The following is a 27,812-nucleotide window of genomic DNA, read 5'->3' as shown; positions in this document are numbered from 1 at the left end:
CTTTGCATTTTGCAATTTTATTCTAAGTTTTATATTTTAGCTTCTTTTATTTAGCGTGGTTGTTGTTAAAAACCAATCTAACTAAAATGAAAGTTATTTCTGGAAATGACCAACTAGAATAATTGTTGTCTGTAATAGACTAATTGAAATTGGTTCATTCCAGACATTAATAGGTATTAATAAACAAATAAACAATAAAAAAAATTAATTTTCATTTCTGTTAGAATGGTTGTTACAATCAGAGCCATCCCGAACGGGGGGGGGGGGGGGTGTAAAGGGTATCCCCTCCCACCAAGTTGCACATTTAGCATTTCAGTTGGCAAGTTTTGAAGTTTAGTTGGCAAATGCCAAATATTGAGGACCTTTTTTTTTTGTGTTCTAGTTGGCAAAAAACACATACAACACCCCTCCCCCTCTTCCTGAGTGACCTATTCAGGACGGCCCTGACAGCGATCACGCCGAAGAAGAGAACCGAAAAGCAGCAGCATAGCTACATATACGCTTAGCTCTTTTACGGTAAATTTTTATAAGGGCCACTAACCTATTTCCTCCCGACAAAAAAATTAATACAAAAAAAATTATTCAAAAATTTTTTTTTTTGATTTATTTGTTTTATTATTATTTTTGAAAAAAAGCTTTGAAAAAGCATTTAAATGCCTTTTCAAATCTTTTTTGCAAAAAAACTTTCTCTCAAAAATGTTATAAACCCCAACTTTAAAGGAAAAAAAAAATTAGAGAAAAAAAATAAGGGTACGACCCATCTTGCCCAGGAAACAAATTTAACATGCATGTTCATTGGGACTACTCAAATGCTGTTAAGATAAAGTAAAATCAAAGCAAAGTCTAAAAGATAAAGTAAAATTCAAAAAAAAAAAGATTCAAAAAAGTGGAGTTCTCCAGTTGGCTCTGAAAATAATTTTAAGATGTACTTATATTAAATTTACACAAATGCTGGAAGTTTCAGAGCTCTAGCTAGTCTGGAAGGTAGTGAAAAATCAATTGCAAGATTCCGGAACAACTGATAGCCGACAAATAACTTGTGAAGTCAAACTAACGTTTGAAAAAAAGTTACAAGTTTATTCTGAAGCACTATTTTAAAATAAAGCACAAGTTTATTCTGAAGCACTATTTTAATTGAATAAGATTTTATTTTTCTAATTATCTTTGTGCGGGTCGGACACCAACGCAACAAAAAGGAGGTGATTAGGGTACCCACAACCTATAGTAGAAGATTGACCAGCTTTCCTTTCTATCTTTTTTCAAATAGATTATATATGATAAAACGAAATAAAAAATTATATCTCATAAACACTCCTTTAATCATATCAACTATATTAGTTTAAACGACTTATAATTTTTTGAAAGCTGTTTTAGCAGTCGATGTCCTTGCGGATAACAAAAGTGTTTTACTGTGTTTAACAAAATACTTGATTAAAAAGGCAAATACAAAGAAAAATAACTAGAGAAAAAGCTGCGCTGTAACGAACAGTGACTTAGTCAAGGTTTACACATGCATAAAATACCTATAGCATAGAAATTATGCCCTCTACCCCCACCCCTGCCAAAGTTTCATGGCCACTAACCTATTTCTGCTCAACAAACAAAAAAAAATAAACAAAAAATTAATGATTATTTAGCTAAAAAAAGAAATAAAAAATTAATGATTATTTAGCTAAATAGTCATTAATTTTTTTTTTTCATTAACTATTTCTTTTTATTTTGTTTGTCAAACGAAACTTTGGCGGGGGATCGGGTAGAGGGCATAATTTCTAAGCAATAGGTAATTCATGCATGTGTGAACCTTGGCTAAGTAACTGTTCGTTAGAGCACAGCTTTTTCTCTAGTTATTTTTCTTTGTATTTGCCTTTTCAAACAAATATTTTGTTACGGTAATATGACGCAATATATCATTTTGGTATCCACAAGCACACCAATTGCTAAAACAGTTTTCAAAAATTTGTAAGTCATTTAAACTATCTGATATAATTTATATGATTAAAGGAGTGTTTATCAGATATAATCTTTTATTACTACTAATAGTACTAATAGAGGCGGCTTATTAGCAGCCCCTATTAGCACTCATGCGGCAGGGAGCCTGTCTCTAAACTACTGGTATACCCGCATGTTGACTATATTTGCCCCTAATTAAAATAGAACTACCCTTTATGATATACGTGAAAAAAAATCCTTTCCGGATGTCCCACCACAAACATTGCCCACATACATCAGAGCATTACCTGAAGAATAACCCAGAAATGCCCTCAAACAGGCAATGGATTTGAATACGCTATCTATCTCAAAATTTATGTTAAATCAACATGAAATGACTGTTCTTTGAGAAAGTAAACAATGTTACATTTTACTTACAAAGTAAAGTATAAAATTTAAAAGAAAAAATTTACTTTAGTTTGTAATTGCAAATAACATTTTTTTTCAAATTACTTTTATGTAAGCTGTTTTTGCTAGTAAGTTACTTTTCGCGACCCGAGTGCTTATTTATTTTAACTCCCAAAAACACATCATTGAAAAAATGAGGATAAAAGATTCAAAGTTATTTTTCTCAACATATTTACGCCTTTTAAATTTCTAATTAACTTTATTTGAAAGAGATAATTATATTTCTTCAGATTTCTTCAGATTAACTTAAAACACTTTTTTATAGTAAAAATATTTCTTTTAACGAATTGAATTGTTTTGGAGATAGTATTCTTCAAAAAAATATTTGTAAAAAAACAATGCTTATTTATTATCATTTGTAAAAAAACAATGCTTATATTTATCTCCAATAACAGAAATCAGGATACCATTTTTGAAGCATTTTACTACGTTTGCAATACTCATAATTTGACTATTGTTTTAAACTGTTTCTTAAGTAAGCAAAAAGTTTTTTAAAAAATTACCAAAAAAGGGTTACCCTAAAACCATGACACTTCCACTGTCTACATTGTGAAAGTAGATATTAAAAGGTACACTATACAAAAACAATATTAAATAATTTCAAAATACAGTAAAAATCAAAGATTATTTCAACACAACAAAAAATTAGTCTTATAACAAAAAGTTTTAATTTTAAGGTTGTTTCATAAAAAGCACAGTAAATTACAGGCATAAAACATAGCATTGACTTTATATCTTTAGTTTTTTTTATGCATAGAGAAAATTTAGTAATTAGAGAAAATTTGTGATGTTAATAATGAGACACTAGAGATTGAGACTATTTGCTGCAAATGTGTTTTTTGCGCTAACTCGTAATGTTCTTCCTTTTTTCAAAATACTTACACATTTCTGGTTCAGTAATAGTGACAATCCTTGTATATTACAAAATGTGGCATATTAAAACAATATTTTAGTTGTTTGACAGAAAAAAAAGGTATGTGCAAAAAATTCATAGTCTTTGATAATTTTTCAAAGTTAAAAAAATCTGATGATCTGATCTGAGTTGGGGCTTTCTTCTCAGAATTTTTAATACACGAATTAAGCTAATTGGACTAAATACTTCATTCTTATCTAAAGTTTTTTCAACTAAGCTATGAGCATTATCAAATTGCACAAGAGAATGACCTTTTTCTGAAAATTTTTGAGTAATTGTCTTAATTTGTGTATTTTCTGGCTTAAAGCCTTTTAAAGCAAAAGCAAGTATTGAATTTCTATTTTGTAGTACACATGAGTCGGACAAAATAATAATTTCTGTTACATTTGGATGTTCTAAAACTAATTGCCTTAAAACCTTTACCAATGCTGATCCAATACAATTAGCAGTTCTACCACCAGTATATTCACTCCACACACAACAGTAAACTTTGTTATCTATTGGACTATGAACAGTGAGATTAAAAAGTGATAGTTTTCTTTTATAAAAAAAGCTTGATAAATTTGCTCGTGGAGGTTGAATAATATTTTCCATACCAAAACATAAAACAACTTTTCTGGATTCTCTGTCATTCTTCCTTTCTTGATAGGAATCTGTCTTTAAAAAAATATGACACTGAAATTGTATTTATACTCTAAGCTGTTAATTGCTTTCTCCATATTCATTTTATTCTCTTCACAGCAGTCACATTGGTCTGATTTTGGTCTTGAAAAACTTATATTAAACTCTGTATTAAACACTTCTCTATACTTATGTTACTTAACATATTGAATTCCTTTTTTTGTGCAATGTTCAGTATATAAGTCATACTTTAATGACAAATTTAACTTATTTTCAAGATATTGTTTTTTGGTAGTGCTCCTACAATAACGAGATTCACTACGTGGAAACAAATTTATGTGAGTACGAACTTCGTCCAACAATGTTTGTGACAACTTGTATTTTATGTGCATTCCTTTTTTCCATTCAACTGGAACTCCTGTATGTAGATCTATTAAATTGTTGTGAAAATAATTTACTCTTGCTTGAGAAATGCAAAGAACTACTAAAAAAAACTTTTGACAAACCCTGTCAATAATGCTGTCATTTTCCATAAAATATTGATAAGAATACTTTCTTTTGCCATTGTCTGAAACAGTTCTAACTCTTACTTTTTCATTCCGTTTTGTAAACTTAGCATAAAAAGCATTTTTGCTACTGTCATCTTAACTCTAGAAATGTTTGTATATAAGTTTCCTATTTTCCGGGGTAATTTTTGATTCACAAGAAAATATGCACTTTAAGCAATTACAACAACAGGTTTTCTTTCTTCAACTTTTTTCCCTCTTGAATTTATATAGGATTGTCCAGATTCTTTTTTTTTTTTTGTGCAATTCCTTTTCCACATATTAGTATTTCTTGTCCGTTTTCGAGTTTTCTTTACTTGGTCTTCACTAAAAAGATAATACAATAATTTGATTTACAGAATAACAACAGCAACAAAAACACTTGAATAATTTTTAATAAGATCATATTAAATTTTAAACAATTATTATAAAATTCTAATTTTTTACAAATTATTCAAAGATAAACTCTTAAAGCACTTTGTTATTTTGTTAAATAAACAGATAAAATATTCACAATTCGACTTACGTTGTTGAATTACAAAAAAAAGACATAATGCGTTGTTTCGCGATCAGCTATCTTAAAATTGTCATCAAATTATAAAAAGCAAGCTGCCTGATTGGCTAGAATCTGGTAGAACAGTTAAGCATTATAAATTTTTTGTTTGTTTGGAAACTTGTTTTTTGTAACGCTTATTTGATTGGCCGTTTTGGAGTTAAAGCAATTAAGCATAATAAAACAAGTTAAAAAGTGGAGATAAGACAGAGTGAATTCTTAATTAACACGCACCAGGCATATTATTACACAAATCAACAATTAAAATATAAAGATTTTGATGCCTTTTGACTGCGTTAAAGTTATTTTGATTTTTTACAAAATTGGAGTTAAAACACAAATAAGCACTTAGGTCGCGTTTTCCACGTAAAAGTAATTTGTTGTCATGATATAGCTTTATTTTACTTTTAAAAGTAAGTGTTATGTTTTTTAAATATTATATTTACGTAAGTTTACTTCATAAATAACTTTTTTTACATATAAAAAATTAAATTTCAATGTAAACTTTTTACATAAATATAACCAAAATTACTATTCAAAGTAAAATTACTTTACACGGCATACCATTAAAATTAAATTACATTTACAAGTAAAAGTAAAAATGCAAATAGCTTTTACTTGTATAAGTAAATTACTTTTTTAAGTTACAGTTACTCATTTAAAAAACTTAAGTTAAGTAATGAAGTTTGACATGTTATATAATTTATGCAAAAAAAAAACGAATTACTTTTAAATGTAAGTAAATTATATATTTTTATGAGTTATGTAAAGTAATTTGCTCTTAAAAGAAATTCGCGTTTTTACATTAAAATAAGTAATTGTGCCATCCCTAGTAGCAAGGATTTATTTTTACCGTCATTTCATGGTAAAATGAACAGATAATAATGTCACAAATACACATTTTAAAAAAAAAAGTAATTAATTAGTAGTCAAAATCAAATCAACAATTAAAACAAATCCATAATACTTGTCCTTGGGATTATTGCTGAAAGAACACCGTTACTACCTCTAATTTTAATCTTTGATTATCTAGGAGCGTCTTTTAATACGCTCCTAGATAATCAAAGATCAAAATTGTTCCTAACAGTAATTGTGTAAGGTTTTAAATAAAAGATTTTTGACTGTCGGTAAAATGGTCCGCAACTAAATTTGTATAAAACCGGTTCGCAGTCCGGGTTTTACCTAGTAAATAGTTACTAAGAATCTTCAGACACAACTAAAACATTTTTTATTATTAAAAGAATAAATTCAAGATAAAAGAATAAATTCAAGATAAAAGATGTTCTTAAAAAAAAAGATATAACACGGTTTGTAGATTTGGGGCCCTAATATCAATGAAATATTCTTTTAGGTGGTAGTAGTACATGTCTATGGGAGTCCATATTGAGGTGTTTTGAAATCCCTCATTAACGTTCAAATGGAAATTTGTATCTCTAAGTATTTATAAACTAAATGATCTAAATTCGGACTTTTTCAGTGCTAATTTCATACAGTAAACATGGTCTGTGAAAAAAATTAATAAAATAAGAAATGTTGACAATTAAATATTTAAGTTTTCTTATTTTTATAACTTTTTTCAAAATTTGATTTATTACGTTGATTCAAGAGCATTTTTGAAAGCTCGAACCTTGTGTCCGTATCCTAAGTTTTTTCCGGAAGAGGCAGTACATAACAAAGAAAATTGTAAACAAGGTTTTTGTGAATATATTTGTTAAGTTTCAAGATGCCAGCGTGTGCAAAGACCCATGAAGAATGCAGAAAATCTGTTTGTGTCATTTGCATGAAGAAAGGTGACCAAGAGCTGACCGAAAATTACAAATCAAAATCAAAAAAACTACAAATCTGCATTTGTTGAAATCCTTCAACAAATCGAGAAAGATCTCAATTTCAATGATGAGAGAGTGCCTTTGGCAATTTGTATCTCATGTCTCACGGACAAGAAATACTAATATATGGAAAAGGAATTGCACAAAAAAAAAAGAATCTCAGATTGGAAAGCTTTGTGATGGGAAAACAACCGTTGTGCCGAAACTTTACCACTTTGAGACAATTTTAATCAAACCTGCAACTCGTTTTTCTAATGTTTGTGAGTGTTTACTCTGCCAAATTGCCAAGCTCAAGGAAAGAGAAAAGCATCCATTCAGTAAATTCCAAGACTCAGAGCCCAAACTTCCACAGCAGGCTTCTCAAAGTGCTGAAAAACGTTGCACAAAGTGCTTGTCAATTATTGGACAGGAAATTTGCAGCTGCAGATCCCGTAGGAGTCGAGCAAGTTGCATCAGCAGTTTTGGCTTTTAAAAGTGCCTCTTTAAATGTAACCATCAGGCTTAGTCAACCAAGCGGAAAGATGTTGTCTATGAGAAGAGGTATGCTGTGCTGATTTGATATTGTTAATTTCATTTAAAAAAACGTTTGAACTTGTCAATCAAATGTTTGAATAGGGGGGGGGGGGGGCAAAATTGGGGTAAGTCAGAAATGCTTAAAAATCTTGAAAATTAAAAATCTTCTTCAATACTCTTTATTAATTCTAATTTAATTTACTTAAAAAATATTCTTATTATATTTTGTTCTAAATTAAATTCCCAAATCTTTATCTAGTTTAATCACTTGATTGATTTTGAACTTTCTATTTTTTTTTGTTTAGGACCATCATCAGCTCAGCAACTCTTTAAAGAACCTCTTACAACGGAAAATATGGTTCAAATTCAGCAGAATACTGGACTGTCCAACAATGAAATGCGAAAACTTGAATCAAATTAGTCCTGTAAGATTGGTGTAGCCAAGTTTCCCTCTAAAGTTTGCTCAAGCTGGCCAAAAGCTTCATGATCAGTTTATTGTCAGCAGCATAACTCTGGCAGAAAATAAGGAATCATGCTAGGTAGTTCATTGCCAAAGTCTCAGCAGTCTCAGTGAAGCTTTTAAATCAGCTCGAAAATTAACTGAATCTGCCATTTCGAAGTTGGGAATTGATGGAGGAGGCTCCTTTCTGAAAGTAAGCTTCAATCACATTGTTTTGGAGGAGGATGAAACGCCACCAAACAGCCCAGTTCAGAAAACTATCAAACTGATGTCTCATCCCTCAACCAAAGCAACAAGTGTAAAGCAACAAATCCTGATAGCACTTGCACAAAATACTTCAGAGAGCTACCATAATGTGAAGGCTATTTTGAATCTCATTCAAGTTCAAGAAAAATGTCAGATTTGTCATTCTCTCATCATTTCTTGCGATCTCAAGCTGACAAACATTTTATGTGGAATACAGTCTCACATCAGCAAGCGTCCATTTTGTTGGTGTAATGCCTCATCACCAAATCTCTAAAACTGTGGTCACCTGAGAACTCTTGGTGAGATCAGAAGACAACATTTCGATTTCATCAGGGCAGAAGGAGATTTGAGAAAATCAAAGGAATTCAAAAAATGTCGTTCACTTACCAATACTCGATTTTCCAGATGACAAGCTCGTCTTTGAAGCTATCCCACCCATGGAGCTTCATTTGCTACTTGGTGTGGTAAATTACTTGATCAAAACTCTCTGTGATCTTTGGCCCAAAGCGAAGGAATGGCCCTCATCACTTCACATTCCCATCCAGCCTTTCTATGGTGGTCATTTCAATGGGAATGACTGCATGAAGCTCTTGAGAGGTGTGAGCAACTGCTTTCAGAAAAGAAAAGTTTTGCTCAAGCTCATGGCTTCATTTAAACACTTACGCTATTCAAGGATGTTGTGACTTCCTATTCTGGCCAGAATTTGGACCCTGACTACGAATCCAAGATTGCTCAATTCCAAAAGAGCTACATTAAACTTCCGATTTCAATTACCCTACAGTTAATGATTACCCTACAGTTAATGATAATTTAATTAAAAAACAAGCCAGTATTAGATTCTTAGGAGTTTTTGTTGATGAGAATTTATTCTGACTTCCTCAAATTAGATATATTCAATCTAAAATCACTAATTTAATTGGTATGATGTATCGAGTTCGCTCATGTATCAATAAACAAAGTCTCAAACTAATATATTTTGGACTAATTCATTGCTTCGTCAGCTATGCAAACATAACATGGGCGAGTACGCAACCATCAAAACTTAAAAAAATTTATTGTCTACAAAAACATGCTAGCAGAATCATTTACTCTAAAAATAAGCGTGAACATGCCAAACCTATAATAAAAGATATGAAAATGATGGATGTTTTTGAAATAAATATTTTTTAATTTAATTTTTATGTATCGAATCAATAATAATCTCTCTCCTGCAAACTTTAATAACAAGTTTGAAATAAACATAAATGAAAACTATTATCTAAGAGCAAATATTAGTAACTCATATAAACTGCCTTGAAACTTTAATAAATATGCTGAATATAGCATTCCATATCGAGGACCAAATATATGGAATAGTTATTAAAAAGAATTCAAATGTATGGCAAAGTTATTAAGTTCATTTAAGTTTCTAATAAATAAGGAACTTTTTAAATTTTGAAAATCATCTGTGCTTAAAAAGATTACCAAGTAATTTAAACTATTTTAGTATTTATTTTATTTGATTTACTGAATAGCGCAGCAGTTTTATGCCAATTTTAGGATTTTACATTTACTATCTATATTCTATTAAAATTGTATAAAGGGGCTCTATGAAAAGATTGCAATGACGTATTGTTATTTTCATCTTCTTTGAGCCCCTGTCTGTTTAACTCCTTAATTATAAAGGTTATTGTAAAAAAGAACAGTTTTTATTTTTTTCTTGTATATACAAAAACGGTGCTTGTTGACAAGATTTTACTGTCTTCTTTGTTTCTACGGACATATTTTTTTTTCTTGTATATATATGTTGGTTATTTACTGTTAAACAGAAAGAAAAAAAAAAGTTACCCCTAAAGCGCATGCAGTGTATTTCCATGTGCCTCAGGTTCATCAAGAAGAAAAATTGAAATTACTCATTTTGCGCTACAATTAGTATACACAATTACCACCCAAAAGGATTTTCATTGATATTAGGACCCCAAATCTACAAACCGTGATAAAAATCATTTTTTTATAAACACATAGTAAATATTTTGCTTCATACTAAAAAAATATATAAAAATAAATTACAAAATTTGCTTTTTAAATCATATGTAAGACGCGTTGTAAAATGTCACTATCAACTTAAATGCGGGAGAAGAGTAAAATTAAAGCTGTTTTTATTATCAGGTTACACAAAGAAAGTTCATTCAGAACACTTCTAAAAAAAAGTGTTTTGTGAATAAAATGTCAATTTTTTTTTTTAATTTGTCCTTTTGTAACTTCAGTGTTTTTACTTAAAAAATGTAAAAGAAAAAAGTTGCAAGTGCTTGTTTTTGTTTTTTGTCATTAACATACTTTTATTTATTTTCTGAAAAAATATTTATCTTATATATAAACAGCCGTCTTTCGCTCGTATTTGTTTCTGTAATAAGTCGAGTTTTAAATTTTTAGAAAATTATTAACAAGAAATTCAACAGTAACAAATTACAGCAGCAATTAACAGTTATCATTACAAACTCTTAGAATTCAACTTTACTCTTGCAAGAGAACTTTACTATAGCGAATTCCGTATGAAAAATAAATAACCAGACCTACAAAATAGAATTTTTTTAAGTAAAATAATTATTGACTAAGGTAAAACACAATAAATTAAATAGAATATTATTAAGAATAAAACAAACCAAACAAAAGTTTACCTATTGCTAGCCATACAACAAAACGGATCCATGTCAATACACTAAGCATCGACATCAAGTAAATATTGAAAAACAATGCCAATACTGGAATCCATGGCACCAATGGCACTCGAAAGCTCAAGGTGTTTTCACAAGATTTGTTTCTTGATAAGATAACTGTTGTTGCTAAGAGAGCAACACTGAGTATTGACAAAACGATAAGAACGGCAATATTTTTTTCAGTAATTTTTTTAACAAAGAATGACAAGATAACGGAAATTCCTATTAACTCTAGCAGAAGAAGAATGACAGTAACATTTACTCCCATTGATATATATTTTTTTTTAAGTCCTAAGTCTGTCGAATATTTTGAACGATTGGTCGATCGTGAAAAAGATTCTATTAATATAAATAACAGAGAATATTAATTAACAGTGTGACCATGTAAGTAAATACGAAAACAAATAATAAGATGAATAAATACAGAAATACATGTGGTTTTGTAGAACGATTAGAAATTTTTGGGACATTTTGGGAAAGTTTATTTTTACATAAGTTTTTGTTTCTATTTTAAGATTGCACTTTTAGATAAATATTTTTTATTTAAAAGCCAGAATACATCTCCTCCTAACTACCTGAATACATGTGAATACAGAAAAAAAAAGCTTTAGCTTATCAACTTTGTTTAACATTTAATACTAAATACTAACATAACACTGTTTACGCAATAAATTTCCTATGAGTTAATTTTAAAATGTTACTAATTTTAGTGGAGGTGTATTTTATAACCTGTCAATATATTTGGAAATGCATAACATCTTAGTAAAAAAAATCTTAAATTATAGCTTTTAGGAAAACATAAAAAAAAACCTTCCTCTCACCCATACCATCACAATGAGAATTAAATCTAAAAAATTACTAATAAAAATTAAAAACATTTTTTTAGGAAAACATTAAAAAACTTCACATCCTTCACAATTTTCTATACCTTTACCACTAGTTTTATTGCAAAATACTCCCCACCCCAACAAATATACTATTGCCACCATGCTTAACAGTAACCAATCTCTACACGGTCTAACAAACTATCATTGGTTTCCAAATAATAAAAATTTAGGTTATTTTGTCGATTGCATTTTTATTGTTATTTTACTTATTAAATAAATAAACAAATTTATATAATTACCATGCTTAATTGGATAAAAAACTCTTATTACACAAAAATTATAACAAAATCCTAAATAGATCAAAATTCTAGTTGAGTGTTTTGTTTACAATAATATCATGTGAAACAACATGTGAAAATAACATGTGGACGCAGCAGTACATACCTCGACAGAGGGTTCGGATTTGGGCCTGTACAAACCTTTTTTAAAAAAAATTTACTATGCAAAAAAAAAATTCTTTACGTCTGAAAAACTGTCAAAAACTGAAAAACTGAATTAAGTGGTGTTTAAATTAAAGTGGTCCAAATATATATTAGAAAAATGCTGACCCAAACTCACACAATTATATTTTATATATAAAATAAAAACTTTATCTCTTTGTATTGTAGACAACATGTCAGTAGCCTTTAGAACCCCTATTAAAACCTTATCAATTATTTGCAAAATAACATCACCTTCTTCAACAAGTTGCTTATCATCTGTACAGACATTAACATCACAATTTTTGTCTGGAACTTCATAGCGCAATAGTACAACACATATCACAACAATACTGTATGCTAGCAGGGTACCAATAGACAACATTTCAACCAATTCATTTAAATCAATAATGGCTGCTATAAATGCTAAAATAAACTAATGCATATCAAAATGATTAGAATAGAACAAAAAATAAAAGCACTTAACTTCAACTTCATTTAAATATAGATCAATAATGATTACAAATATTAAGGAGCGATTGATTATAATTTTATAAAATAGCTTAAAACTAATTATCCTAAATTATGATAAATCATATTCAAAAAAGGCTTTACATTAATTATGATAAATTATATTTAAAATTAGCTTTAAATTGAATATGATAAATAAAAATTTAAAAATAACATCAAAAAAATAATAAACAAACATAACAGCTCTCAATAAACTTTTTTACTTTTTGTAGGAGATAACAACCTACCTACAAAAATACCAGATATTATTGTTGAATAGACTGGAACCTGCGTATTAACATTAACTTTTGAAAAAAATTCAAACAACAGTCCATCTTGTGACATTGAGTAAAGCATACGAGGTACAGGCATTAATGACACTAATGTTGTTCCTATAAAAAAAAATTTCAAGAATATTAGTTTAAATTATATTGTTATTTTTGAATGTAAAAAAGACTTAGTATAACTATGTTCATGAGTCTTAAAATAATTAACATTGTTCATCCTCTCAGATGAATCTTAGTTCAAGGAAAATTTCTTACAAATTCCCTCTGAATCAGAAAATCTTTTTTGATAACTATTTTTTAAATATTAGGATATTGATGAAAGTTTAACGGAATAATGATAAAAATAGGTCTTTAATTTCAACCAATTGAATTTCAATGCATCAAAATGGAAAAATTTATTTATTAAACTAAAATTAATACAGCTATAAAAAGTTTATTTTAAAAAAAATATTTTTGAAAGCAATTTTTTAGTTTATTTTTCAGGGTAAAACTTTCTATATTTAATGATAGCTTATTAAAAAATCCTGCAAAAAAAAGTCTTATTTATTATTATTATCAGGAGTCTTTACAAAATACCTTATCTGGCATAATGTATGAATGGTTTTAAAGTAATGGCTTAAAAAAACAGGATCTTTAGGTTATCAGCTAAGAAACAGGATTGATATTTAGGTTATTAGCTTAGAAATGAGATTGGTGTTTAGGATATTAGCTAAATAAATTGATCTTTTGGCTAAGAAACGAGATGATGCTTTGTTCATTAGCTATAGTGGACCTTCTATCAATCTTAGTGAAGCAACCATTTTTCAAACCTAGTGCAGTAATCTTCTATCAAACATAGTGGAGCAGCCTTCTATCAAACATAGTGGAGTAACCTTATATCAAACATAGTGGAGCAACCTTCTATCAAGGCAACATTGATTGAAGGTTGCATATACAAAAAACTGTATAAGTAAAGAAAGTTTTTTTAAATTTTTATAATTTTAATAATCTCTTATCTAAATATTACTTCATAAATTAATGGGCTGGGTTAATTGACATTAACCCATGTTCTATAGTTATATTAATTAATAAAGTATATATATTATTAGAGATTATCAAAACTATATTTAAAAGCCAAAGCTTTTTATGCTTGAGATGCTTACCTTAAACTTCAAACATTGCCATTAATTTTGATTCAGAAAATATGCGGTAGGGGTGTAATAGTGGAGCTCTCATTTTGAAAGTCCCAACATGTCTCTGCTCAATATGTTTCTTTATTTAACAACTTTTTTATTAAAGATTCATGTTTCAGAGTTATAGAATTGAGGGATGAGGGATTTAGATTGAAAAACAGACATAACAATTATAAAAAAAAGTTAAAATATTAGCAGTAGGGTTTCTCAAACAGGATCCCGGAGGTAAAAAACCATCATGTTATCCCAGGATTTCAATGAAATTTCCTGGGAATTCCGGTAATATTTTTAAGCATATTTTAAACATTTATATAAAATAATAAAAATATTATTACTCAAAATTTGAGTGCTAATTACTTCCTTTTCCCTTTTGTAATGAATTTCTATAAAAATTAGGAAGATATATTATAGAGGGCAATTAAATCACCAATAACTTGCAGTTTTGGTTTGTGTCTAAGATAGATAAAATATTACTTTTGAATTTGATTTGTAAATAGATTTGATTTACTTATTTAAATTTTATATGTTGTAACTTACAGCATATAAAGCTTAAAAAAACAAACCAAATCAATTTATAAATCAAATTCAATAATAATATTTTATCTATCTTAGACACAAACTAAAACTGCAAAAAATTGGTGACTAATCTAATAAATAATCTCAATTGCAAGAAATTACAATGAATAAAGGGGAGTCCCTAATATGTTAAATATAAAATAACCGCAGACAAGTTACAAGTACTTGTACGTGCAAAAAAAAAAGTAATTAGTTACGCATAAAAGTTGGTAGTTAGTAAGTAAAGTAATTAGTTACGTTAAGAAAGTAGTTTGTATGTAAATAAGTGAAATAAGTGAAAAACCAAGTAAGTGAAGTTTAAAATATATGTTTAGTAATTACAACTAATTTAAAATAATTTATGTAAACCTAATATCAGCACACTATTTCGAGATTTAATTGTAGGTAATATAGTTTTGTATGTATATTTTAGTATATTTTAATCTATTTAATTAATAGGATAATAAATGTCGCATCATGTCAAGTGGATCTAAGGCAAGGCAAAATTTAAAAAAAAAACAAACACAGAATCTGCCACTTGTTATATATGTAAAATAACAATAATGTGTGAAGGATTTTCAACAATTTTGTCATTTAAAAAATCTTTACAAGAAAGTCGAAATTGAAGTAACAAAAACAAGGCTAAATGAATACACAAATTTTGAAGTTAGAAATGTTAAACCTAAAATTACATAATTCCAAAAAAGGAATCTATAGAAGAAATTGTTTCAAAATTGGCGACTGTAGATGGCTTTTCTATTAATGCTATTGCAATATCTAAATTTATAAGGAAATCTTTATCTGATAAAGGTAGAATATTGCCAAAAAACCCTTCACATGTAATGAATTTGGTAAAAAGTCAATACCATCTAGCAAAACAGGGAGTGGTTAAGAAATTGACCATGCAAATTCAAGGTGGCTCAAGATTCTCTATTTCGATGGACAAATACACATCTCTAAAAAATCATTGCTATTTGAATTTAAATGTGCATTTATTAACAAGGCTTTGGCATGGGCATGATTCAAATAGTTGGGTCGCTACCAGCTGAAAAAATTATTGATATGGTTGAAAATAAATTATCTGGATTTAAATTATCTACAAAGAAGCATATAATTTCTAGTGTAACTGACGGTGCATCAGTTATGAAAAAATATGGAAGATTAAGCAGGATGGAACATCAACTTTGTTATGCACATGGGCTACATTTAGCAGTTTGTGATATTCTCTACAAAAATTCAGTGATTTCAAATTCATCTGGCAGCGAGTGTAATGCATCAGAATTACCAATAGTTCGAAGAATGAATATTTAGAGGCGCAGACTGTAGTAACAGCATTACAGCCAATTAAATTGAGAATTGAAAGATTTGGCTGACACAACGCATCCCTACTTGATGTAAAAGGTAGCTATGTTATCTTGTCATCATCATGTTATCTTATCAAAAAATTAGTGTTTATATTAGATGTTTTGAGCAAAAATAAAAATTGTTTTTCGGTTAAAATGCTGCAGTTGTGCAACAATTGTTAAAAGACTGAATAAAAATTTAGTTGGATTGTTAAAATATTTAAATAATCCATCAAATTATAAACACGAATCAGACATAGATTCTGTATTATTATTGCCTTCCAAATCAGTCCTCAAGCTACATTAAAAAAATTATTTTCTAAGCTATTTGTTGAGGATATTGATGGTGGTGGAAATTCCGCTGAAATTGAAGAATTAGAATACAGTAATGATGGGACTGAAACGTCATTTATGGTCGAACCAAATTTGAAGACAACATCTGAATTAACACTTTATCAAAAATTGGATGCTGCCATTACAAATGTTAGTCAAATTGAGAGTCTAAAAAATGTATTAATGACATTAAAAATATTTTTTAAAAAATGGATATTTTTGATGCAAGGAAAAAGCGCACAAATAATTTAGAAAAATTATATAATGCTCTATTAACTATCCCATCGACATCAATCGATTCAGAAAGAGCTTGTTTGGCGGCAGGTCTTTTTGTTACAAAAATTCGGTCATTGTTAATTGATAGCACTATTGACAATTTATGTTTTTTAAAAAATTATTTAAAAAATTAATATATACATAAAATATAATGTTATTGAAGTTTATTTTGTTATGTTTTGAGATTCTTAATTTCTAAAATTATTTTGTATTTATTTTCTTGTTAAAAGTAATAATATTAAAAAGATGTTTTTTTTGTATTTGTTTGAATTTACACATTTCCCCCCACTAATTAGTGGGATCCTAATTGGATAAATTCTTGCTTGTTACCTAATCCCAGGAAATTAATCATTTTTGTCCCGGAATCCCGGGAATTAGATTTTTAAGGGAAATGAGAAGCCCTAATTAGCAGCTTTCTTAACTATAGTGGTTCCCTGGGGGAATTAAATAAATAAAAAAATAAAAAAATTTAACAGCCAAAAAACTTAGCGCATATTGCTGGAATAACTTGTAAATGAACACAAAACTGATATAATATATTAGAATGGTATTTATTTATGAGAGGACTTCTGAAATAGATTTGAATTTCTGTACCTTTCTAATGATTAAAACTAATGATTTAAGTTAAAGAATAAACAAATACAACAACTTCCTTAATACATACAAAAAAAAACTCAGAATTAATTGAACATCAATTAATTCTGTAATTGTAAATCAGAATTAATTGTATGACTAAATGCTTCAAATCCTGTTGTATACTAGATTCGGATTAAAAACATTTTATGTTTTAAAAATATTTAAGCCATAATACAAGGAGCAAGACTGTCATCTAAATTATAAATTAGTAAAAGTAGAAAAATCAAAAATTATTACCTAAAAGTCCAAATGTTGCCCCAGTCCCAATAATATATGCCATTGCCTTGAATCCAACTTGTTTGAAAGCAATAGCAACTGCAGCTGATTCATTGAGATCTTTGTAATCAACCATTAAAGTAATAACCCCACTCACTCCAAAATAAGCAAGGAAGCAAATGGCTAACGAAAAAAAAATTTTTATAAAATAATGTAAACATTAAAAAGATTTATTTGGGTTTAAAATGTTGCTCAGATAATTCAATTATCTAAAAACAATTTTATATAAATAATAATTCCACTAAGAAAAATTAAGCTCATTAATTACTTAAAAATAAATATATGAATAAACAACTGATAAAAATTTTAATTATTAGGTTAAAAATATTCTAGAAAAGATTTTAAATATTTAAAAAAAACAAAAAAACAAAGCACTTTTTTCATTTTCAGTTTAAAAAAATGTTGTTGTTTTTTTCAGTAAAGTCTAAAATAATAATTTTTGTATAAAGTGATTATTATTAAAGACTTGACAACTAATTGCTTAAGACCCAGGTTGACATACTTTTGAATAACTATTTTAAATATTTTCTTAAAGACCTGTTAAATTCAAAAAAAAAAATTTTTTCAATAAAAGCTGCCTACCCAATTTAGAAAAAAACAATTAGGTATGCAGCCTTTTTATTAAAATAAAAGTATAAAGCCTTTAATATTTTCTAATAAAGCCTTTTTATTAAAAAATTAAATTAAAAAGCATTTTTTTAACCAAAAAATTTTTTTTTAATAAAAAGGCTGCCTACCCAATTTTTACTTTAAAAGATTACCGAGCCCTAACACTGAGTCGATGTATGCAAACTCCTTGCATGATGTATGCATACTCCTTGCATAATCTCTCTGTTAAAATTAATTAATGTATGTACAATTTTTGTTTAAATGTTTCCTCTATTTAAGCGAGTTTGTACACTCTGTACATGTACCTAAACTCTGCTGCGCCTTCATAAAAATCAATCAATAAAATAAAAAACAATAAAAGGAAACAGAATAAAATTAAGTAATATAAACAGTGTAAGCAATGAAAGAATTTTTATTTTTTAAATCTGCATTAAAAAAAAAGAAAAGATTTAATTCAATTAAGTTTGCCTTTTTTTGGTTATTAAAAAACATTTAATTTTCTTTTTTTTCTGCAACTATATATATATGTTCTCTTACTATGGGTTGCTTACACTAATTCCTGGAGTTGCCTGACCTAAAAAATAAGGTGTTAGACTTAATATAAAATATGGTTTTAGTCTTTTGAGGCATAATAAGGATATGCCATTTTGAAAATTTGACAGAGAATTTCCATTGGTTTCACATGGTCACAAGAGATTTTATAACACTACTTTTTATGAATAATTTTTATTAAATAAGTTTTATGGAAATTATGGAACCCTATCATTTTTATTTTCATTTTTATTAAAATGTTGATTAGTAGTCTAAATATAATTTTGTGAAGAAAGTTTTTATGTCTACAGACTATAAATGTTTGGAAGGTATTAAGTATTGAGTGTATGTTGCCTGCAATAGTAAGAAATTTGAGTGCCAAACAATAATTTAACATGTTTCAACATGTTATATTATTGTTGGGCATATAGATTGTTTATGCTTATTAAGTTTATTTTTTTTTTACACTTCAAAACTCTTTAAAATTTTATTTTTAATCAAGTGGTTTGAATATAATTTAAAGTTTCTGAAAAACCTACTTTTATACTTTACATTATATGATTATTGATAATGAACAATTACCAATGGATTGGTGTGTTTTGTTATATAATATTAAATTTGGTTACTTAGGTTTAATAAAAACTAAACAAAAAATTAACAAAATTTAAATATAAAAATGTAAAATAATTACTTATAGTTCCAATCATACTGATTGGAATTGCCTTTGCTGGGTTCCTAGCCTCTTCTGATACAGTTGCAATGACATCAAACCCAATAAATGAAAAAAAACATGTAGATGCTCCAGCAATAATACCCGGAACTCCATATGGTGCAAAATTTTTCCAATTATGTCCTTTAGCATAAAATACTCCAACAAGTATAACACAAGTAATTGTTAATATATTTATGGAGACACAGAAATTATTTAATCTAGCAGAGTTCTTCATACCACATGATATAAATATTGTAAATAAAATTATTATGGCAAAAGAAACAAAGTCTATGTAAGAACTTATTCCAGGAACCTTTATTTCCCCAGTAATTGATATTGTCTCATTTTTAATCCAACCTCCAGTTAAAGAATCAACATAATCAACTAATCCTCTTGCTACAACAGCAGCACCAATAATATATTCAAGTAACATGTTCCAACCAATGACAAAAGCACAAAACTCTCCCATTGTTACATAACAATACACATATGCAGAACCAGCTTTAGGTATTCTTGCTGCAAACTCAGCATAACATAAGCCTGAAAGAACAGAGGCAAATCCAGCAATAAAAAATGATAAAACAATTGCAGGACCAGTTTTATTTTTTGCAACATCTCCAGTCAAGATATAAATTCCAGATCCAAGTGTTGATCCTATTCCCATCAAAGTTAAGTCAAATATCGATAGACATCGTTTTAGTGTTGTGTCTTGACTAGATGCAGACAACAAGCTTTTCTTACGATTGCATGTTTTATACAAAAATGTTAGCCCATTCATTATCGTATCCATTATCAAATACTATATAACCTGCATACATAGAAATAAATATTACAACCAAAAAAATAACTAAAAAATATTCCATGTTTTTATCATTTAAGTCTTCATTTTTAAATATTTTAAACCATATTAAAGCAAAAATACAAAGGTACTACTTTCATTAATAATTTAAATGTTATTTTCAAAGAATAATAAAATTTACATTCATTCTCTGATTCAGGATTTTTATCTGATCATGTTTCTTATTAAAATGTGAAGTTTAACCAATAATTTATAAATAAAATGTAAAAAAATAGGTACCATATGTTTAAGATGTTATTCCATGTTGACTAAAAAACTAAACATGAAATGTTATTTACAAAGTAATTTAAGTTCTTTAATATAAACAAATTTAGAAAAATTGATAAAAATAGATTTAAAAATTTTTTGTTTCATATTTTGAATGAATGAATGAGTATTTAAATTAGCTTTATAATTCATTCAGTGAGTTAACAGACTTGCCAAAAACATTACCTTTTTGATATATTAACTGTGGTTTATTATATAATTCATCAATTGCTACAAAAACCTGTCTTGAGAAATAGAATATTTGTAAAAATAATTTTTAAAAAATCATCTCCAACATTTCTTACTTATGCCAATTTTGTAATCATTGATGTACATGTAGTTCATATGGGCCATCGTGTATTTAAGAGTAAAGCATTTTTTAACAATAAAAAATATTCAATCTTAATGGCAACCATATAAACACTTAGGAAATGGTGCTTAACATCTTTTCAATAATAATACTTTTCTTTGGGTCAATGGTTTAAGATTTCAAATAGTGTATTACAGCATGGAGACAACTAATGCAGTCAATTATATTTATACGATTGCAAGAAAAAGATTTTATGATTAACACTATGGCAATAGTTATCAATATAATTTCTTATTTTTAAAATAAACTATGAACCACCCAAGTTATCTGATGGATAAACAGGTTGAAGATGTAAACAGTTTTTCTATACATATGATAATATTAAAAATGTTTAAGAAATTTTTTTACACAGATTTTCAATGAATGAAATGTTATCCACTTGCACAAATTACTCTATTTCAGGCACAATTCTTCCAAATATTGGTAATTATTTTCCTTTTGGCTTGGTGGTTGCGGAGTCAGAACTGCTTTTGCTTGACTTTACATAATAAAATACAGATAGTGGATGGTTCAGTTCTATTTTTTCTGCAAGCTTTTAATGATTACAAATGAAAAATACATAGCCTGTCTTGTATAAGAGTTCTATTTAAATGAAGTTTTTATGTAAAGCAATATATTCATTTTTTACAATAATACTCTTAAATCTTAAGAAAAAAATCTAAAAAAAAACAGTTTTTAAAGTGTTGAATGTTTTGTTATTGAGATTAGTCAACTGCTTTTGCAAAAAATGTTTTTAGATATTGATAAGATCTGATAGCTTTTTGCTATCTTTAAAAAAAAAAGTCTTTTTTTTATATCAAACAGTCACATAATTTAGAACTAAAAAAATTATTAATTTACTCTAAAAGTTTAATAATACAACTTTAAATTCTTAACATTTTAAAGTAAGTAATAATATGCAACAATATGAGCTTAATGACATAATAAACAAAATTATTGGACCAAAACATAAATGTGGATAAAGTTTTGGATAAATATAAATCTAAGAAAAACTTATTGTTGAATAAATATATTGTTAATGATCTTTATCAGAGTCTGCAATAAAATACATAAACTTACATTGTTACATGTATAGATAGGACATTACTTTTTTTTACTTAATTTTTTTTGTGAATAAATATATTGTTAATGACCTTTATCAGAGTTTACAATAAAATACATAAACGTATTTCAATGTGAATCACAAATTTAACTCTTACTCAGTTAAATTTGTGATTCACATTCGTTGTTTATGTATTTTATTGTAAACTCTGATAAAGGTCATTAACAATATATTTATTCACAAAAAAAATTAAGTACAAAAAAACAATGTTCTATCTATACATGTAACAATATAAGTTTATGTATTTTATTGCAGACTCTGATAAAGGTCATTAACAATATATTTATTCAACAATAAGTTTTTCTTAGATTTATGTTTGTCCAAAACTTTATATTTGTCCAAAACTTTATATTTGTCCAAAACTTTATCCACATTTATGTTTTGGTCCAATAATTTTGTTTATTATGTCATTAAGCATTATGTCATTAAACATTGTTACATGTATAGATAGGGCATTATTTTTTTGTACTTAATATGATTGCAAAGTTAGCAACTTTAGTTCCTTTTTTTATTATACTAAACATTTTCTTACTCCTGACTTAACACTTATATTTGGGCTACTTATACTAGTAAGGACCACTTTTTTAAACAAGTTCCAAAATCGCATTGTACATGTAGTTGCATACATCTTCTTTACCTGTCCCATCATTGTAAACAAAATCAAAAATTTATAATACAAATACTAATTACTTGACTAAAAAAGAATATAAAATACAAATATATATACAAACTTTTATAATATCCACATCATGAAACATTTTTATATACACAGTAATATGAAATAACTTAGTGTATCTTTGTCTCAAATGAGATTTATAACAGTTTATATATATATATATATATATATATATATATATATATATATATATATATATATATATATATATATATATATATATATATATATATATTGTAATACTGGTTTGTAGTTTAAATATCTTTACTTAACAAGTAAACGATTCTAAGATTTTTTTTAATTTTAAAATCAATTTACAATTGTGCATAATTTAGAATTGTGTGCATGTGCTGCAGTAACATTTTATTACAATAACTAATAATTTCCACACCGTAGTCACGAGGATCTTGTATCAATAAATAAAAAGTAAACAAAGCTTACTGTTTAGGACTTATTTTTCACTAAAAGAAACATTTTTTTTAATCGGGTCATTTTTGTATCAAATCAAACAAAACTAGAAAAAAGAAACAAATTATAAAAAATTTACACTTTTTTAATGTAAATTTAAATAAGTAAACAATTTATTTACGTTTGGTTTATGTAATTATTTAAAAAGAGGTAAAAACATAATTGCAGCTATATCCAGGGCCGAACAAAGACAAGGGTTTTCTCCCCCCTTCCTCACCTTTTTATTTAATTTTTTATTTCAAAACTGTTTATAATTTTCTTATGTATAAATTAATAGTAATCTATTATTCGTTGTTTTAAACAACAATGTAAAAATATTTATGTTTAAATAAAAATAATTAATAATTGCCAAAACCAGTGGAATTTACCTGCCTGATTTTCGTGGAATTAGCTTCCATTAGTAAAATTTTTGAGATCAATAAAGTTTAAAATAAATAGTAATTAAATAAAATAAAGTAAATAGAAGCGAGAGGCATGAGAAAGTAGGGTTTATAAATTATATATTTTTTAAAATATTGTTTACTTTCACAATAGCCATTGATAATGACTATCGTGATTATCATGGTCGCACTGGCCTAGATGGAGGGATTAGGGATTTCTCTTTACCCCTGGCCCCTGCCAGCCCTCAAGATCCTGAGCCTCACTATAAATCAAGGTATACAACTAAAACATACAAATATAAACATAAATTTATAATAATTACTTATTGCTAACATGCATTAGTTTTGCAAAGACAATACAATAATTATGGTAGTTATTTCTACGATTAAAATGTATACTAAAATTAAAGCTCAATTTGATCTTCTTTACCAAAAGAGCTATGTAATTAAGGTCAAATTTGTTTTTGTTCAATTTTTTGCCGCCATAAAAGCCCTAAATATGTCTCGCTCCTGGACCCCTAAGTGCCAGTCCTACACTGGTCACAAAAAAAGTGATTCTATTTCTTATGACTACGCTTTCACGGTCGTTTACGAGCTTCAAAGCCCCTAAAGAAAAGCCTCAATTTCCTTTATAAAGCCGTAGCAAATTTTTGCATTGATTACAAATTTCATAAACAAGCAAATTATTATTATGATATTGACACAATTTAATATGTACCTTTAATATAATACATATACATATATATATATATATATATATATATATATATATATATATATATATATATATATATATATATATATATATATATATATATATATATATATATATATATATATATATATGTATATATATATATATGTACTTAGGTCGTTAGAAAAGTTCATAGAACTTCATCTATAAAGATACAATGAGATAGGAAATAATTAAATATTTATATATCATTTTAAACTGTGTTTAATTATGAACATTTTAAGTACTTATTGAAATATTTTGAATTTTTATTAAAAAGTTATTTAAATTTTATTATATACGTTTAAAAGAAAAACTTTAAAAATGGAAAAATTTGAATATCGAGCATTTATTCAAACCCGTGCTCTACTTGGAGTTTTAGCACAAGCCATAGCCGATGAATTGGTTTTAGTTTATAGGGACCAAGCTCCAAAATATAGTACTGTTGCCAAGTGGGCTACTTTATTTAAAGATGGTAGAGAGAGAATCTTAAAGATGATCCTCTCTCAGGGCACCATCAAACCACGTATATAGCTGAGATAATTGAACGTGTGCGAACCATTATTGAAAAAAATCTGCATGCAACACATGATGTAAATGAAGCCCTGACATCGATTAATCGTTTTACTATCAGCAAAATTATTCACAACGCACTTAAAAAAAGAAAATTAACATCACGTTGGATACACCACGAGTTAACCGATCAAAATTGCAAGAATAGAGTTGAGGCATGTAAGGAAAATTTAGCCCTTTTCAGAAACGGCCTATGGAGACTATGTGATATTATTACAGGGGATAAGTCGTGGTTTTATTTGAGACAAGTTGGACACAAGTCGGCTAACGCTAGTTGGGTCGGTGAAGGTGAAAGTCCAAGAACTATAGTAAGATGCGACAGGTTTCAGCCAAAAACATGTTCAACATCTTCTTCAAAACAACAGGTGTTGTTCATTTGGGTTATGTTGAAAAGAGAGACACCATTACTAGCGAATATTATATAAAAAATTGTTTGAAACCTCTTATATGCGAAATCAATAAGCATAGACCAAAAACAGGCACTCAAAATTTCAAATTTCTCCATGCTAGCACTCGACCCCATGTGACTCAAACCGTCACAAATTGTCTAAACCAAGCTGGAATTACAATAATTCGCCACCCACCATACTCACCAGACTTGGCTCCATCCGATTATTGGCTATTCGACTTGATAAAAAAAATATTGATGAGGATACTGACGTCGAAAGTCAAAAAAGTCGCATAACAAAGCTACTTCAAAACAAACCCAAAGAAAAGTATAAAAAACCGATAGACAAATGGCTCGAAAGGATGCAAATTTGTATAGATAAATGATGGACATTATTTTGAACATTTAATAAAATAAAATTAAAAAAAAACTCTTTTTTTTTTTTTATAAGGGAGTTCTACAAACTTTCCTAACGACCTAAGTAAATATATATATATATATATATATATATATTTATATATATATATATATATATATATATATATATATATATATATATATATATATATATATATATATATATATATATATATATATAGACAAGATAAAAGTTGGTGTTAAATCTTGTGTCTTTGGAATGAGTAGAACTGCTTGTTGAAAGACAAGAATCGCAAAAATGATGCTGACAGAATACGTGTCAACTTTTTAGGCAAGTTGGATAGTCTTTTTGATATTGGATCATCTGATGCCATACAGGAAATCAGGAAATCCAGGCTTCTATCTGCTTAAAAGAAAAATGACGATGTTGCATTCTATTTCTATAGTTTGATGTTTGAAATAGATGTTGCATTCTATTTAGATCAAAAAACAGACAAAAAGGCAACCATGGACTGAAAAAAAGGAAACAAAGTCAAGACTTTGTTAACTTTTTTGAGGGGAGGCGTGGCATTTAACTTGACAAAGTCATTTTTACAAGCATTTATCTCTCACGTATACCACGCAAAGTGACAAAGTGAATTATTATAGATAGGATTATAAAACACAATTGTCCACAATCTAGTATAAAAGTTTCAACATGGGTTTGTACATCACAAAGGCTGCCTTATAAATCTTATTGAATCCCGTAACATTTTAATGGAAGCAGTCTACCGCGTACACCTTGTTGAATAACTTTTCAACAACTTTGCCAAAGCAACAACAACAACTAGATGTTTATTCTCCTTTTTAAATCATAAAATAATATTATGATAATCATAACTTAATAATAATAGTAATAACAATAATAATGATAATAATAATATAAAATATAAAAAAATGAGTTAATTAAAGTTATTGTTATAAATTATATGTAAAAAAAACAATAACTAAATGGTTGATAAGGATGGTGTCACTCAAACAGACTTCTGATCAAAGGAGTGACACCAGTTTTTAAATATAATATAAAAAATAATAAGCACACACGCATAGAGCATACTTAATCTAAGTAAACATTTAAAAATCATACTTTAATGATAATAATAAAAAATAAACAAACAAGAAGTTAATGATCATCGTTGTAGTAATCATAATTAAAAAAAAAAGAGTTTATTTTAAATATCAAGTGAAAACCATGTCAATATGTTATAACAAAATTGTTCTCAGAATTTTTTTAAATTTATATTTCAGTATTCAACACATTGTCACACAACGACTTCTTCATAAGATTCATGCCTATGATATTATAAGCTAGCTAGCTGGATCACAGGTTGGCTAGCTAATAGACATCCGAGTGGATTAGGTTGACAAGTGGCGTCAATCAGGGATCAGTTCTTGCATCACTGCTATTTGTGTTCTTTATCAATAACTTATTAGACTGCAATTAAAGCTATAACAAATTATACGGCGATGATGGCAAGATTATATGAGTTATTGATGTCAACCAATTTTCCTCTGGTTATAAAATATTGCAAGCGCTTTAAATTAGTTGCACAGCTGTTTTATGAATTTTAACTTTGGGGGCTGTCCATTAATTACGTCAATAAATTTTTGACAATTTTTACCTCCCCCCTCCCCCTTGTCAACAACGTGTCAAATTTTCAAAGAACCCCCTATAAAACTACTTCAACATTTAATTAACCCCCCCCCCCCCCTCCTTAAGAAAAAAAGTTTATTTTAAGATGTAGTTACATTAGTAGTTTACAACTTTAAGAAAAATTTCTTTAATTTTCTAACATATTTTTATAAATAAACCCAAATCTTAAATCGTAGCTTTTACATCTTCCCATGGAGATGCCAAATGCTCCTCAATTGTTATTATTGGCATAGGGTCTGGTTGAATAACTTCTTGGGGAACCAAAACACCAGACAACTCAACATTTTCTTCATCTAGCCCATTCTACACTTAGCATTTTTCCATAAGAAATAACTGCCATGATTTCTCTCTGTCTTTTGGCTGCCACTCGCATTAGACAAATTCTTTGTTGTTGGGGTGCATGTAGTATTTGACTGGACCTAGATATACATTTTTTGGTGTTGTTGAATGTGCTTCTTTAATATTGCTTGCGAAGCAATATAAACGTGACAGATTTTACAGATCCGTTCAAACAATGACAACTGAATATATAGACAATAAATATCATATGGAAGAATTTTGAAAGCTTTTGCTGATTGAGGTAGTATAATTTCAACTTTAATAGACTGACTACAGAAAAGAGGTGGAAAT

At 27.9% G+C, this 27,812-nt stretch overlaps 1 protein-coding gene and 1 long non-coding RNA gene across 2 annotated transcripts in view; one reads left to right on the top strand and one right to left on the bottom strand.

Moving 5' to 3' along the window:
- The first annotated feature begins 5,237 nt into the window (after positions 1 to 5,237).
- The window catches only part of LOC136081940 (uncharacterized), a 37,593-nt gene continuing 15,018 nt past the window's right edge, over positions 5,238 to 27,812 (top strand). The window contains exon 1 of the long non-coding RNA XR_010639256.1: positions 5,238 to 5,442. This is a non-coding gene — a long non-coding RNA (uncharacterized LOC136081940). The remainder of the gene's footprint in view (positions 5,443 to 27,812) is intronic.
- Positions 10,366 to 20,192, bottom strand: LOC100210777 (cationic amino acid transporter 2). The gene is made up of 6 exons (XM_065800383.1): positions 19,296 to 20,192; positions 17,426 to 17,587; positions 12,835 to 12,978; positions 12,332 to 12,502; positions 10,732 to 11,109; positions 10,366 to 10,626 (listed from the first exon to the last, which is right to left on the bottom strand). Exons 1-6 carry the CDS (start codon positions 20,104 to 20,106, stop codon positions 10,568 to 10,570), a joined length of 1,725 nt encoding a protein of 574 aa, XP_065656455.1. The 5' UTR covers positions 20,107 to 20,192; the 3' UTR covers positions 10,366 to 10,567.

This window comes from Hydra vulgaris, chromosome 06 (genome assembly GCF_038396675.1).
Source record: "Hydra vulgaris chromosome 06, alternate assembly HydraT2T_AEP".
Taxonomy (NCBI): domain Eukaryota; kingdom Metazoa; phylum Cnidaria; class Hydrozoa; order Anthoathecata; family Hydridae; genus Hydra; species Hydra vulgaris.
Note: the sequence above shows the minus strand (reverse complement) of the source record. Positions and strands in the feature narration are given on the sequence as shown.